Source organism: Typopeltis vanoorti, unplaced genomic scaffold (assembly GCF_054136105.1).
Source record: "Typopeltis vanoorti isolate ZY-2024b unplaced genomic scaffold, IOZ_Tvanoo_1.0 HiC_scaffold_24, whole genome shotgun sequence".
NCBI lineage: Eukaryota > Metazoa > Arthropoda > Arachnida > Uropygi > Thelyphonidae > Typopeltis > Typopeltis vanoorti.
Genome location: NW_028328064.1, coordinates 2140965 through 2158243, shown reverse-complemented (window position 1 = coordinate 2158243; position 17279 = coordinate 2140965). Strand labels below are relative to the sequence as shown.

General features: G+C 36.0%; 1 protein-coding gene across 2 annotated transcripts in view; it reads left to right on the top strand.

The window, feature by feature from the left end:
• The window catches only part of LOC150092170 (syntaxin-7-like), a 119333-nt gene that overhangs the window by 88353 nt on the left and 13701 nt on the right, over positions 1-17279 (top strand). For both annotated transcript variants that reach the window (XM_090415241.1, XM_090415240.1), the window contains exon 7: positions 1770-1934. In XM_090415241.1, coding sequence (XP_090271367.1) covers positions 1770-1934 — 165 coding nt within the window. The remainder of the gene's footprint in view (positions 1-1769; positions 1935-17279) is intronic.

Here is a 17279-nt window from a genome sequence, read left to right as displayed (position 1 = left end):
AATTGGCCTAATCTTATGGGCATTAGTGATACTGACTTGGTTGAAGGAAGATATTGTTACAGTGATAGAATGTAAGGGATAATGTATTTTCAGGGAGGATATTGCTAATGATAGCAAGAGAATTACGATCAGCAAAAGTCGTTGATCAAGAAGGTTGAGTTGAGGAAGGTAGTGCATTTGAAGCTATTTGGTACTAGACAAAATATATAGATGCTTGCTGCTCAGGGAGAGCAAAATGAGTGTGGATGACATTGTCAAATTAGTTTAGTAAGCACAAGGCAATCGTGGGACCATCAATTATGGGTAAAAGGACTAAGAAGGATACAGCTTATATGGAAAGGAAATGGAATACACACATGTACATACAGCTAATGGGAGATACATTCTTAAAACAGTATGTGGTGGAAGGTAACCAAGGTAATTGTGTTCCTTCTGATGAGGAGAGTAATCATGTATTGTTAACCTGGGAAGTGGCTAATCATAAGTGATTAACCACAAAGCTGGTGATTACAATAAACTCAGAAGCAGCACCACCATAGCATAAAAAACTGCCAGGGAAGAAAGTCAGTAATCATAGGTAATATTTCTTTGGTATTTAAGGAAAATAGTATTAGATTAAATTGCATAACCAGGATCAGAAGGACAAATCAGACATGTTAAATGGATAAGTAGGTAGTAGTATTAAACAGGATTTGAAAAAAAATAAAAAAATATCGATGAGGGTATATAACAAGAAAGGTTATCAACAAGCCCATAAGCAATAAAGTGCAGGTGACAGCATGAAAGATTTGGTCCTCTGGTTTTCATGGTGATGAGGATATATTGGATAAGGTCCAAAAGAAGACTGTCATAATTGGCCTTTGGGATATGAGAATAGATTGAGGGAATGTAGTTTGCAATGCTTTGTAAATAGAAGGAAGAGAAGGGATATGATTGCAACATTTAAGTTGGTAAAGGGTTGTTATTAGGTTAATGTGGAAGAAATTTTTTGTAGAACTGGAGAAGAGGGTAGAATAAGGAAACATACTTGGAAGTTGTATAAGGAGGGTGTGAACAAGGGCATAAAGGAGTAGGTTCCTTGCATGGAGAGTGGTTGATCATTTGAATGCTTTGCCTGACATGGTGCTGAATGCAGATATATTGAATCAATTTAAAGCATGCTTTGATGAGGTTTGTGTGTAACAGTGTTTGCCTCCTGTGATTAGTCTTTAGACTCCATGGTGTTAATAGTAATAATAGACTGGAGGTTTGAGCAAAGGATAATGCTGCCAGTTCAGTGTGTCAAAAGTGTAAAATTATGCACTGGCAGATGAAAAAGATATGGGCTATGTATTATGTAGATGGTGATTCTAGGAATTTAGGGATATGAATAGATGGATAGAAAGTTGAAGTTTTGGGGTACAAATGCAGGCAAAATAGCTCAAAGAATCATTTGAATGTTAAGAAGCACACTAACAAGCAGGAGATAAGGAAGTTAGCATCTCTTTATAAGATAGTATTACTACATCCTGGCTATTGTATACAAATTTGGTCACCTGGATTTCTTGAGGTTGTGGTAGTGGTGTTGGAGATGTGGGTGACCAAAAGGTGTTTCCAAATTTTACATATCTATATTATATTGCAAGTAGGAAAATGGCAGAAGTCTTTGCCTAATTTTCTTGCTATTTATGTATATATTAGTCTTATTTTCCCCTGTGTATTTGCAGGCGTTTTAGATATACTGTAGAACAAAGTGACCACTTTTTTATGAATTCATGTTTTTGTTTCAGCAAGTATGCAGTAAGATGAAGTACACAATGGCTCCATCTCCAAGAAAGTTTTCTCATGGATGGATTGCAGAAGAAGATGCAAATAAGGATGAACATCAGTCACTAGTGGAGGCAGATAAAATTCAGCAACAGAGGCAAATGGAGGAGGAGCTTGAAATTGAACATGTAACTTTGTGTAAATATTATTCTTTTAAGATGTGCATTGTTCGAATATTTTTCAAATTTTAACATATAATTCAAGTTATATGAATAATGTGTTGAGCTTTGAGGATTGTGCATTTCAAAAGTTATTGCAAAAATCAGTTTTTTGCAATAACTGTTTTTCTCAGAATTACTAGTAACTCTGGGGAAAAAAAAGCTTGCAAAAATATTATTTTATTAATATTATGGTAGTCATTTCTTTTAAGGTTACATGGTCAGCATTCATTGTGAAGAATTTATGGAGACAAAACACACATGTTGGAATAATTATAATTAAGAATTTTGTCATTTGGCCCCCATGGTCACAAAACATTAAATACATTCCTAAGCCACCTGAACAAACAAACAACACACGTATCCAATTCACCATTGAAATTGAAAACAATAACTCTCTTCCTTTTCTATACACACTTGTCACACATCTTTCCTTAGGCTGCCTCTTCATGGTCTACCGCAAAAAAACCTACACACACACACAGGCCAATACATAAATAAAAATTCATACCACCATCCAACACAAAAACTAGGGGTCATCAACACCCCTCAAACATAGCTCTAACAATTTGTTCCAATGAGCAGGTGCTAAGCAGGGAATATGAAATTATTAGGCAAACATTTGGCTAATGATTTGAAAAAAAAAAAAAAAAAATAGGTACAATACAAAAACAGTTCACTACATCCTCCACAAAAATATCATTAAAAGCAAACAAAAAAGCTTACATGAATGCCATAGGGGAATATCAGAAAAAAATAGAACACTGCATAAATACGATATTAAGGCAACGTTCAAATCTCCCGCAAAATTAAGAAATTTACTGAGCTCATCCTCTTCCATACCTTCCCACCCAAGGGTTTGCAAAATTCAGTGCACCTGCAACCTATCTAACATAGGGAAAAAAAAGGCACACAATCCCACTAAGAAAAGATGAACATAAATGGCATATTAAATTCCTCTACTATGATGAAACAGACCTGTCAGACCACACACCTCAAACATGTCACAGAATTAACTGGAAAGGCACCAAATCCCTACACCACACCGAAACTTGGTTTGAAAGAGAAAGTTCAAAGAAGCCTGTGAAATGCTGAAGCATCATCACATCTAAACAAGAATGATGGATTAACAATTCCAAGAATATGGAGGACCCATCTTCAACCTATATAGCATCCAGAACAATCCCAGAGAGAAGAAAACTTTAATATGAGAGGACTTTAGGAATGGTTTAATGTAATTCTGCTGTAAAACGTTTTTTTTTTAATGATTGGTATATTATTATACTGATATGTATGAAAAGTTTATTTTATTTTGTGAATTAATTTTTAATTTGTATGTGTTTTATTTAGTTTTTTTTTTTTTTTTTTCACCAGATGTCAGGCTCAGATAAACGATTAACAAAGCATTTAGATTCATCTTACTTTTGTGTAGTGTCATGTACATATGTATGTTTTCCTGATGACCTCAATACAGAGGTTGAAACGTCAAATATTATTTTCTTAATTATAAGTAAAGTAATTAATTCAACACGTTTTGTTTCCATAAATTCTTCACTATGAATATTGTACATCAGCTCTCACTATAGCAAACACCACTAACAAACTCACTCCCTGTAAGAACTACTGAAATGTTCCAAACAAAGCTTCATTGGTGCAGTATTATATTAATCGGCCATTATAGTACTGCACTTCATAGGTGCAGTACTATCATAATGGTTTGCAATATAGCAAACTATCCATTATAACAAACTATTCCTTTAATCCCTAAGATTTTGCTAGGATTTAGTGAGAGTTCACTATATATTTCCTTTGTTTAAATATTAATTTATAATCTAATATGTGTATGAAAGGGTCACAAAGTAATGCCTGAGTTGTTTAATTATATTCATGTTGGGAAATGCATGAATGCTAAGTTGATTTTACAATATAATAAATGCTTTTCCTATCATTTAAAGGATTAATTTTCACATGTTATGTTTATAACAAGGAATAATGAAAGTTTATTTAATAAAAAAATTAAATGATTAGTATATACATGACAAAACAGATTGAATTATAAATGCACATTTTTCTTTCTACTTGATTACATATAGCTTAACTGAAATTAATGCATAAAAATATTGTGGTGTGCCTTTAAGATAGTGTAACCGGTTTTATATAACTAGTAAATTTTATCTTGACATCAGATTATAAAAGTATAGATATTTATATTCTGCTAATTAAAAAAGAATATACTAAACAGTTGTGGCAGAGTGTATAACATAATTTCAAATAAAGAGAAATACAAGCCTTCTTAGTAATCTTCCAGTAGCAGAGACAGAAATTATGTTCCTTGGATAGATAGTCTTTCTAACACTATTTTCCCTCAATATTACACCTCTAGCCACCTTTCTTCCTTCACATTAAGTTCTGTCTGCCTGCTTACTGCCACACAAACATACACTGTGCTGTTGTGTTATAGAGTTTGCAACCTCTTGTGTGTATAGAGTGAATATAAAAAAAATGCAGTACCACCAAAATAAAATAAAAGTACCATCAATCTATTGATGTATTGTTCTCACTTCAGTGTTTAAAGTAATGGAGAATTTAATCAATAGTCAACTTCTACCACACCTGGAGAAATGTCAACTAATCAGTGACTATCAATATAGATTTTGTCAATCAAGATCAACCTACATCACTCACCATGCTGGGTATTATGGAAAGATATTTGATGAGACTGTGCTGTTGCACTTGATATTTGATTAGATTTGGCATTGAGAGCTTCTCAGCAAATTGCCATCTTATGGTTTGCCTTTCTTCCTTTGTAACTGGATTGCCAATTTTCTCTCAGGTTGTTTACTACTTGTAATGTGGAAGGGTGTGTTCTCTCTTCAGATTTTCTGATCAATGCAGATATTCCTCAGGACTCATTTCATCCACCCTCGTTCTCATATATCTAAATTCTTACTGATATCTCAAACTCTATTCACAGTTTTGCTGATGACAGCAGTCTCCACTCATCCTACTTGTGTGACAAACCATACAGTGCTGGAACATCTCAAGCTTCATATCATCCACAATAAATATCCTAAACATCATCTCCATACTATTATTCTATAGGATACTAACAACCTAGTCACCTTCAATGCTTCCAAAACATGGAAGCTTTGAAACTTTTTTCCTCACTTTAGTGATTCTCCCCCTTTTGATAATGCTCAACTCAATAGCCAAGACCAGATCTTTTTTTTTTTTTAAGACTGACTGACTTCTAGCCTTTCCTGGTAATAATCACATAACTTATCCTTGGCTTTCAAAACATTTACCATCCTCTTTCACTCATGACATAACTTTTCATCTATCCAGCTACTTCCTCTGTACAAATTCATCAACCTTGAAATACTGTTTTCACATTTGGAATGTGGTGCATCTAAACTACTCTAAAAATTCTTGATGCTCTCTAGAAGAGAGTAGTTCCATTGATTGACAATTCTCTAACAAACTCTTCAGCCACTGTCTTACAGTCAGTTTCTGCATTTCTCTCCTCTGCAGATATTTCCATATGTTGTTTCAGCAGAACTAGCATCAATTATTCCACGCTACTATTTATGCTAAATATACAGCAACAGTTGCCAACATCCTTTCTGTTGAACTGCTGACTCACTGAACCTACTACAGCAGTGGTGGCAAACCTTTCTATGTGCACATGCCAAAAATTTACAAATTGATTCGCTGATGTGTCGGGCAGTTTTTAATAGGGGAAAAATTAATAGAAAAGTAATCTAACTTAATTTATTTATTTATAAATTTATAATATATATATTTATAATATTTTATAAATAATTATTTATGATTTTATTTATAATATTTATTTATAACTCCCTAAACAAATACTAAAATATAAGCCAATTGGAAAGAGAAGGCATGGTAGGGTAGACCTCATAAAAGGATATTGGATGGATAATGAGACCGGAACAGACATATTGTCTATACCCATAATTAGTGTTATGATGATGATATTTATTTATATATATAAATTTATAAGGGGTGTTTAAGGGTCAAAGCTGTATAACTGAGAGGAGACCTCCACATAGCCTTTAAAGGAATGCGGAGAACCGACCAGGGCTTCTGACCTAATGTCCAATCCTCACCTTCTTGTGGTGCACCCTGTTGGGTATCTACTTTGATACTGAACGAACGAGGATGGGCTGGCAATTTGGGATTTAGCCGACCAAATTGTATTCTTATTGGTTAAACCAAAATAAAAAATGATGGTACAACATGACAAAATTTCATGCCGGCTGGGGCGTCTCCCGGTTAAACAAGGCCCCCGTTGTTTTCGCCAGGGAACCAGGGCGAACAGCGAAAAGTCAGCTACTGGAACAAATCTGAAAACAAACCCCAACTCAACATCACCAGAGTTAAAGATCGGTACTATCAACGTAAGAAGCCTGAATGGCAAAGAAATGGAGCTAGCTGAGGAATTAGATAAGTACCAGATCGACATAATAGGGGTGACTGAAACAAAAAAGACCAAAACTGGTGAGATCTTTCTGAGCAATAAATGCAAAATGTTATATTCAGGCAATGACAATCAAGGAAAAGGAGTAGCCATAGTATTCAACACAAAATACGAGGCTAATCTTCTTGAATGGCAGGCAGTCTCAAGTAGAGTAATGTGGACAAATATGAGATGGGGAACTGGACAATGAGACTTGTTTGTGCCTATGGTCCCACAGAAGGTTCTACTAAGGTAGAAGTGGAGGAATTTTTGAGGCTTTAGAAAAAGCAACTGACACAGGTCCTTGTTGGGGATCTAAATAGCAGAGTAGAAAATGATTGTCAGACATACCAAAATATTTTGGGAAAATTTGGAGAAAAGATCAAAGCTAATAATAATGGCAAATACCTGATGGATTTCTGCTCAGGACATGGACTGGTTATTACTAACACCATGTTCCAACATAAAAATGTGCACAAATTCACATGGAGAGAACAGGCTAGGAATAAGAAAAGTCTCATTGACTATGTTATTGTTGATAGTGATGTTTTCTCCCTGGTGCAGGACACCAGAGTGTACAGAGGATTTGAAATTGGAAGCGATCACTATTTAGTCTTGAGCAGGATAAAATTGAATTTCATATTGAAAAGAATAACATGTAAGAAAGTTTTAAAGCGAATAAAAGTTGAGCAGCTCTCAGATGTGAACTTTAGAGTAAAATACAGAAAGAATATTGAAAAGAAAATGAAAGAGTTTGAAAACAGGAATCAAACCTTGGAGATTCAGTGGCAAAATCTGAAGAAAACATTGATTGATCCTTGCACACAACCTCACCACATGCCAGAGAGGCATGTGGTGAGGTTGTGTGCAAGGATAAAAAAATCAGAACTCCCTGGTGGACACAGGAAGTTAAAGAGGCAGTGAAGGAAAAGAAGAAAGCATATCAAAAGTTCCTGGCAAATAAGTCAGATTGTGCTCTTAGAGAATACAGAGACAAATGTAAGAAAGCGAAACACTGTGTAAAACTAGCTAAACAAAAGTCATGGGAGGACTTTCGCAAGAATATAGAAAATAAATATCAAGAAGGTGGCAAAAATATTCTGGAGGTTGTTGAAGAAGCTTAGGAATGGAGGAAAGAGTGCTGTAAAAGGAGTTAGAGATTATAAAGGTGACATGAAAACAGGAGAAAAAGATATTCTTGAAGTATGGAGTAATTACTTTGAAAAACTTCTAAATGAAACCAGCAGTGATAAAAAAAAAAAAAAACACTGACCAGGCATGCAGTCAGGAATACATATCCAAACTTGAAGCAGAAAAAGCCATCAAAGGCTTGAAATGTGGAAAGGCAGCAGGAGTAGATGATATTCGACCAGAAATGCTGAAGTATGGTGGTATAAAAGTCTTACAGTGGCTGCACTGCATATTTTAGAAAGCCTGGACTGAGGGACGAATTCCCGATGATTGGAGTAGAGCTCTCATAGTACCCATATATAAAAAGGGAAATAAAACTAAATGTGAGAATTACAGAGGTAGTTCCCTACTGAGTGTTCCTGGCAAGATCTATGCAAGTATACTTGAGAAACGGTTGAGAAGAATTGTGGAAGAAAAGCTTGGTGAAGAACAAGCTGGATTCAGGCCAAATAGAGGCTGTCAGGATCAGATCTTCACATTACGACAAATAGTCGAGAAAGCATGGGAATATAACAAAGATCTGTATTTAAGTTTTATCGATTTGGAAAAGGCATATAACAAGGTGCCAAGAGAGAAGCTATTCAATACACTGCAGTTATATGGTGTCAATGGGGCATTATATCAAGCAATACTTAGTCTTTATTTGAGTTGTAAGTCAGCAGTTAGAATTGAAGGAAGTACAGGAAGATGGTTGAATGTTAAATCTGGTGTGAGACAAGGATGTACATTATCCCTCTGTTATTCATTTTCTATATGGATCACATTATGAAGGAAAGTGGTATTAAACCTGATATCAAAATTGGAGATGTTAATGTCAGCTCTTTGCTTTATGCGGATGATGTTATACTTCTAAATAAATCCGCTACCATTCTGCAAGATTCTCTGACTAAATTGAATAGCTGTTGTAATAGATGGGTATGAAGGTCAGCAATAAAAAGAGAAAGACAATGAAAATAGGCTGAATCATTGAAAATGTCAACTGTGTTGTGAATGGAGAACCTGTGGAACAAGTAAACATTTCAGTTACTTAGGCACGATTTTTACTGAAGATGGTAAATTAAATATAGAAATAGACAACAGAATCAGCAAAGCTGGTATGGTGGGAAGTCAATTGAATAAATTCATATGGAATAAGAGAGAAATTAGTCGGAACACTAAATTAGCTGTATACAAGACAGTGTTCAAACCAGTTTTAACTTATGGATCTGAGAGCTGGGTCAGAAGTAAAACACTTGACCAAAGACTAGAGACCGCAGATATGAGAGTCCTGAGAAAGATTAGAGGCGTGAACAGATGGCATCAATGGCAATATCATATTAAAAATGAGGATATTAGGAAAGAACTTGACATTGTCAGCATCCAGGAATGTGTTAGCAGAGCTAATCTCAGGTGGTATGGTCACTTAAATAGAATGGGAGCGGAAAGATTAGCAAAACAAGTGTTCTCTGCCAGGTTGGCAGGAAAACGACCCAGAGGAAGACCAAGATATAGGTGGATTGATACGGTACAAAGTGCCTTAGAAGATAGAAATATAAGATCTGATAATGTTGGAGTCTTGACAAGTAACAGACTGATTTGGAGGAAAATTGTAGATTGTAGGAAATTAGTAATGATGTAAATTTTTCATGTAGTACTGTCATATCCTGTACATCCCTTGAGGGTACATGGCAGGAATTTGATGATGATAAATTTATAATGTTATTCAGTGTAAAATTGATTATTGTATTATTAAATTGATTTTCATTATGTTGGTTTGAAAAAAAAAAAAACAGTAGTGAGAAAAATATTTACACATTGTAACTCACTATAGAAGTCAACTGAGCAAGGGAAGCAGCAGAAGGATGTCAACTTGTCGACGAAACGCTTATCGTATTTACTCAAAAATAACTCACCCTTGCGTATAACTGGCACCCCTGATTTTACTTTACGAAAAAATACATTAAAAAGTGTTGCACATGTCTCGCACACGAAAAATGTTTAAACATGTTCACATCGAGGTGATAATTAAACAACATGCCCTCCCCAACAGCCACTGTACTGCAGATGCAAGAAAAACAAGTAGTTTTATTGTATCCCTGATTAAGATACAGAGGATTTCGCAGTCTGTGTAATATATTTCTCAACAAACAGTGCAATTAGAGACAGCTAGAATAAAAACAGTGCTAACTAATGAATCACGTCCCCTCTCACAGAAACTACGCTGTATAGACTCGAGCAAAAATATGTTGCACTGGAAACACAGTATCTAACTAAAAACTCTTGTTCAATTTTTCAATTACACGAATCAGTTTTTGTTTTATTGCATTTGAAATTCTCGATGTCATTATGACTGATCACAAAGGCTAACTTGAATAAAATTCTACTACGAATTGAAATATGCCACATAATGCATCTGTGAGTTCCTGTGCCAGCTCAAATGCACACAAGCAACAATAAAAATTCAACCAAAGGTTGAAGCTTTCTGTGAGTTGAGCAAACCAATAAAGAGAAGTTCCGTCAGAACGATAAATGACACCCCGTCGTGAATGTGGTAAAACTAAGAAATATATAGTGAATGTTGTTATGACAGTTCGCATGTTATGGAATTAGGTTGAAGAGAATTAGCATTTCAACTCAACAAGTGTAGGTTGCCTTTGGTTCGCGCGACCTTTTGTTAATACCCCACCAATCTTATGTACATCTTCATAGTTGCTCTCTGGTGTGAAACAAAATTTAACTTGTAATATGTATTGTAATAATTAAAAAAAAAAGTTTAATAATTTATAAGCTTATAAAAGGATATCACCTGTAAATCGTTGACATGCCAGCAAAATTCTCGGACATACCACCTCTGGCACACTTGCCATAGGTTTGCCACCTATGTATAATAAATTTAGTTTAATTCTTTATCCAAGTGTGAGCAAAGTTTGCACCTGAAAGTATCTTCAGGACTGGGGAAGGTAGTACAACACCAGGCAACTCGTTGCAAAGGTGGAGCAAGCTCACATCACTCCTATCACAGTATCTCCCATAATGCAAAACACATCTCCTTGCGGATATGTATAATGTTATGCATTAAGGGGAGGGCCACTACCCAGACTAGTTTCGACCTTTATTGAGGTCTCTTCAGTGGGAGCCACACCCAGACATGGGGGATACCAGGCAGAAGCAATAGCAAGGTCATCTCTACCTATAGGAGTTTCCAAAAGGTGTGCCACCTTTTTATTAAATTACTCTGGATTTAGAGAAAGATGTTGAAAGTTTATTTTTCACTTGGTTAGACTATAATAAATTTAGTTTAATCCTTTATCCAAGTGTGAGCAAACAAGAAGAGACCCCAATAAAGGTCGAAACTGGTCTGGGTAGTGACGCTCCCCTTAATGCATAACATTATACATATCCGCAAGGAGATGTTTTGCATTGTGGGAAATACCGAGATAGGAATGATGCGAGCTTGCTCCACCTTTGCAACGAGTTGCCCGATGTTGTACTACCTTACCCCAGTCCTGAAGATACTTCCGGGCGCAAACTTTGTTTGCTCACACTTGGATAAAGGATTAAACTAAATTTATTATAGTTTAACCAAGTAAAAAAATAAACTTTCGACATCTTTCTCTAAATCCAGAGTAATTTAATAAAAAGGTGTCACACCTTTTGGCAACTCCTATAGGTAGAGATGACCTTGCTATTGCTTCTGCCTGGTATCTCCAGAAATCCAATCCAATGAATACCCTTGGAGGGTAATGGATGGCAATGCTCTAGCCAATGAAGTTCTAACTGAGGTTCGGCTATTGCTGTTACCCTCCTGCCATGATCAGAGCTTTAATAGCTCAATAACACTTTATCCCTACACTGTCCTCTACAGATAACGGGGAAGATGAAAAGCATTTTTGCTTCGCAACTTTAAGCCAGTCCTTATAAGGACTGGTATCTCCACAGCTGGGCCTGGCTCCCACTGAAGAGACCTCAATAAAGTTCGAAACTAGTCTGGGTAGTGGCCTTCCCCTTAATGCATAACATTATACATATCAGCAAGAAGATGTGTTTTGCATTATGGGAGATACTGAGATAGGAGTAATGTGAGCTTGCTCCACCTTTCCAATGAGTTGAACAGTGTTGTACTACCTTACCCCAGTCTTGAAGATACTTTTGTTTGCTCACACTTGGATAAAGGATTAAACTAAATTTATTATAGTCTAATCAAGTGAAAAATAAACTTTGGCCATCTATGTAATGTGCCCATCTTTCATCTTATCTATTTTAGCTCTATGAAACAGCCTCTCCCATTATTTATATATATATATATATATATATATATATATTATTGAACATTATTTACTAGGTAGGAAATGTATATAAAAATAAATTTAAATGACTATACTGAAAGAAAGAAGAGTTTAATGTTAAGATACGACTAGTTTCGTTGAAATTCAACTTCTTCAGGTATCACAGGCAAAGAATTAAATAAAAAATAACAGAGACATGATAAAATACATTAACAGATCTAGTATAAAACACACAAGTACATTTAAAAACAGGAATGAGTGCTTGAGTTCCAACTGAAGTTGACTACGTGTGTGAGCTGGCACAAGTGCGCCAGTACTGGACAGTTGCAATGTGTGCATCAGAAATATTGTAACTAAGGCTGTTTTTAATATGAGATGAATCAAGTGATATTTCTCTAGATTCAATTATTCTTCTTTCAAGTTCATCATAGCACACATAGATGTTAGAAGTTTGTGGCCAGTCTACGAGGTGTTGGCGGCCTTCATCCGAGTTGATGGAGAAGAGAATGCTGGCTCTGGTTCTGTTGTACGAAATGTCTGTTTGGTGTTCTTCCATGCGTAAAAGGATGGATTTAGCTGTCTGGCCGTAGTATGGTTTGCCACAATCACACAAAATCTTATAGACTCCCTTTATATAATGGCAAGTTTCGATATTGTTTCCCTCTTCACGAATATACCTACTCAAGAAGTTCTAAACCTTCTCCAGAAGAAACTATCCAAGAAATTTTTTTCCTTTCTCATTGTGTGATCTCAGGATACTTCAAATACGACAACAAGATTTATAAACAAAACTCGGGTTTAGCTATGGGCAGTCCGCTCTCTCCGATTCTTGCTGACAAATTTCTTAAGGATTTTGAAGAAAAAGCTATTAATTCCTCGTCTCTTAAACCTAAAGTATGATATCGCTATATTGACTATGTATTTCTCATCTGGGAACACGGTGTCAACAACCTCAACTTTTTTCTGGACCACCTCAACAAATTTCATCAAATAATTAATTTCACCTGTGAACTAGAATCCCACGACTGTCTTTCCTTTCTGAACTTAAAACTTACGAGATGCGCTGAAAATATCAATCTCCATTTTTAGAAACCCACTCACACAGACAGATACCTTCATGCTTCTTCCCATCACTAACCTCCAGAAAAGTTTGGTATTATTTCAACCCTGGCACATCGAGCCAGATCTTTATTATCAGATGAAACAGAAATTGAATACGAACTCAGTTTTCTTAAAACGTCTTTCGTTAACAATGGATTCTCTCTTACAAAGATTAATAAATTTCTCTCTGTCCGCCGCTCAACTGCTTTTGAAGATTCCTCTGCACCAAGAGCTTTTATTTCATTACTATACATCAGCTCTCTCTCCCCAAAACTAGCCAAAATGCTTCAGAAATTCAACATTAGAACTTGCTTCACTACGTTTCCTAAACTTCGCTCCATACTAAGTAGACCTAAAATGAAACATCTTCCTACTCAGTATCCGGGAGTCTATAAGATTTTGTGTGATTGCGGCAAACCATACTACGGACAGACAGCTAAATCCATCCTTTTACGCATGGAAGAACACCAAAGAGACATTTCCTACAACAGAACCAGAGCTCTCTCTAGCCACGTTCTTCTCTTCTCCATCAACTCGGATGAAGGCCGCCAACACCTCATAGACTGGCCACAAACTTCTAATATCCATGTGTGCTATGATGAACTTGAAAGAAGAATAATTGAATCTAGAGAAATATCGCTTGATTCATCTCATATTAAAAACAGCCTTAGCTACAATATTTCTGATACACACATAGTCAACTTCAGTTGGAACTCAAGCACGCATTCCTGTTTTTAAATGTACTTGCGTGTTTTATACTAGATCTGTTAATGTATTTTATGATGTCTGTTATTTTTTATTTAATTCTTTGCCTGTGATACCTGAAGAAGTTGAATTTCAACGAAACTAGTCATATCTTAACATTAAACACCTCTTTCTTGGTATAGCGTCATTTAAATTTATTTATATATATATATATATATATATATCAGGGGGGGTGCTTAAGGATCAAAGCTGTATAACTAAGTGAAGACCTCCACATAGCCTTTAAAGGAATGCGAAGAACCGACCAGGACTTCTGACCTAATGTCCAATCCTCACCTTCTCGTGGTGCACCCTGTTGGGTGTCTACCTGGATATACTGAACGAACGAGGATGGGCTGGCAATTTGGCAGCCGACCAAATTGTATTCTGATTGGCTTGAACCAAAATACAAAATGATTGTACAACATGACAAAATTTCATGCCAGCTGGGGCGTCGCTCTGTTAAACAAGGCCCCGTTGTTTTTGCCAGGGAACTAGGGCCAACAGCAAAAAGTCAGCTACTGAAACAAATCTGAAAACACACCCCAATTCAACATCACCAGAGCTAAAGATTGGTACTATCAACGTAGGAAGCCTGAATGCAAAGAAATGTGCAATAAATACAAAATGTTATGTTCAGGCAATGACAATCAAGGAAAAGGAGTAGCCATAGTATTCAACACTAAATACAAGGCTAATCTTCTTGAATGGCAGGCAGTCTCAAGTAGAGTGATGTGGGCAAATATCAGAATTGGGAACTGGACAATGAGACTTATTTGTGTCTATGGTCTCACAGAAGGTTCTACTAAGGTAGAAGTGGAGGAATTTTTTGAGGCTTTAGAGAAAGCTACCGATACAGTGAAAAAGGAAAAGTTGGTCCTTTTTCAGGATCTAAACAGCAGAGTAGGAAATGATTGTCAGACACAAATATATTTTGGGAAAATTTGGAGAAAAGAGAAGCTAATAATAATGGCAAATAACTCTTAGATTTCTGCTCAGAACATGGACTGGTTATTACTAACACCATGTTCAAACATAAAAATGTGCACAAATTCACATGGACAGAAGAGGCAAGAAATAAGAAAAATCTCATTGACTACGTTATTGTTGATAGTGATGTTTTCTCCCTGGTGCAAGACACCAGAGTGTACAGAGGATTTGAAATTGGAAGTGATCCCTATTTATTTTGAGCTGGATAAAAATGAATTTCATATTGAAAAGAATAACATGTAATAAAGTTTTAAAACGAATAAAAGTTGAGCAGCTCTCATATGCGAACTGTAGACTAAAATACACAAAGATTATTGAAGAAAAAATGAAAGAGTTTGAGAACAGGAATCAAACCTTGGAGATTCAGTGGCAAACTCTGAAGAAAACATTGATTCTGCCAGAGAGGCATGTGGTGAGGTTGTGTGGAAGGATAGAAAAATCAGAACATTATTGTGGACACAGGAAGTTAAACAAGGCAGTAAAGGAAAAGAAGAAAGCATATCAAAAGTTCTTGGCAAATAAGTCAGTTTCTGCTATTAGAGAATACAGAGACAAATGTAAGAAAGCTAAACACTGTGTAAAACTAGCTGAACAAAAGTCATGGGAGGACTTTGGCAAGAACATAGAAAATAAATATCAAGAAGGTGGCAAAATATTCTGGGGGGTTGTTGAAGACATTAGGAATGGAGGACAGAGTGCTGTAAAAGGAGTTAGAGATGATAAAGGTGACATGAAAACGGGAGATAAAGATATCCTTGAAGTATGGAGTAATTCAAGAAAATTGCTAAATGAAACAAGCAGTGATAGCACATTGGTAAAAAATACTTAATAGGCATACAGTCAGGAATACATATCCATACTTAAAGTGGAAAAAGCCATCAAAGGCTTGAAATGTGGAAAGGCAGCAGGAGTAGATGATATCCGACCTGAAAGGCTGAAGTATGGAGGTATAAAAGTCTTGCAGTGGCTGCACTGCATAGTTCAGAAAGCCGGACACAGGGACGAATTCCCGATGATTGGAGTAGAGCTCTCATAGTACCCATATATAAAAAGGGAAATAAAACTGAATGTGAGAATTACAGAGGTATTTCTCTACTGAGTGTTCCTGGCAAGATCTATGCGAGTATACTTGAGAAATGGTTGAGAAGAATTGTGGAAGAAAAGCTTAGTGAAGAACAAGGTGGATTGAGGCCAAATAGAGCCTGTCAGGATGAAATCTTCACTTTACGACAAATAGTGGAGAAATCATGGGAATATAACAAAGATCTGTATTTAAGTTTTGTAGATCTGGAAAAGGCATATGGCAAGTGCCAAGAGAGAAGCTGTTCAATACGCTACAGTTATGTGGTGTGCCAATGGGGCATTATATCAAGCAATACTTACTCTATTTGAGTTGTAAGTCAGCTGTTAGAATTGAAGAAAGTATAGGAAGATGGTTTAATGTTAAATCTAGTGTGAGACAAGGATGTACATTATTCCCTCTGGTATTCATTATCTATATGGATCACATTATGAAGGAAAGTGGTATTAAATCTGATATCAAAATTGGAGTTGTTAATGCCAGCTCTTTGCTTTATGCGGGTGATGTTATACTTCTAAATAAATACAACTCTGCAAGATTCCCTGACTAAATTGAATAACTGTTGTAATAGATATGGTATGAAGGTTGGCATTAAAAAGACAAAGACAATGAAAATAGGCAGAAACATTGAAAATATCAACTGTATTATGAATGGATCACCTGTGGAACAAGTGAAACATTTCAGCTACTTAGGCACGATTTTTAGTGAAGATGATAAATTAAATATGGAGATAGACAACAGAATCAACAAAGGTGGTATGGTAGGAAGTCAATTGAATAAATTCGTACAGAATAAGAGAGAAATTAGTCAGAACACTAAATTAGCTGTATACAAGACAGTAGTCAAACCAGTTTTAGCTTATGAATCCGAGTGCTGGGTCAGAAGTAAAACACTTGACCAAAGACTAGAGACCGCAGATATGAAGACCTGAGAAAGATTAGAGGCGTGCAGTTAGCATCAATGGCAATATCATATTAAAACGAGGATATTAGGAAAGAACTTGACATTGTCAGCATCCAGGAATTCGTTACGAGAGCTAATCTCAGGTGATATGGTCACTTAAACAGAATGGGCAAGGAAAGATTAGCAAAACAGGTGTTCTCTGCCAGTGGGCAGGAAAACGATCCAGAGGAAGACCAAGATATAGGTGGATTGATACGGTACAAAGTGCCTTAGACGATAGAAATATGAGATCTGATAATGTTGGTGTCTTGACAAGTAACAGACTGATTTGGAGAAAAATTGTAGATAGGAAGTTAGTAATAATGTAAATTTATCATATCCTGTACACCCCTTGAGGGTACATGGCAGGAATTTGTTGATGATGATATATATCAGGACTGAATATTCCGGGTGTGTGGTGCTCATCAACGAAATATCAGTATCGCCGATATTATATTTTTGCATTTATTCCCATTAAAGACTTCCCCAGTTGTTTGCAGACTTCACGCGATTCCTAAAA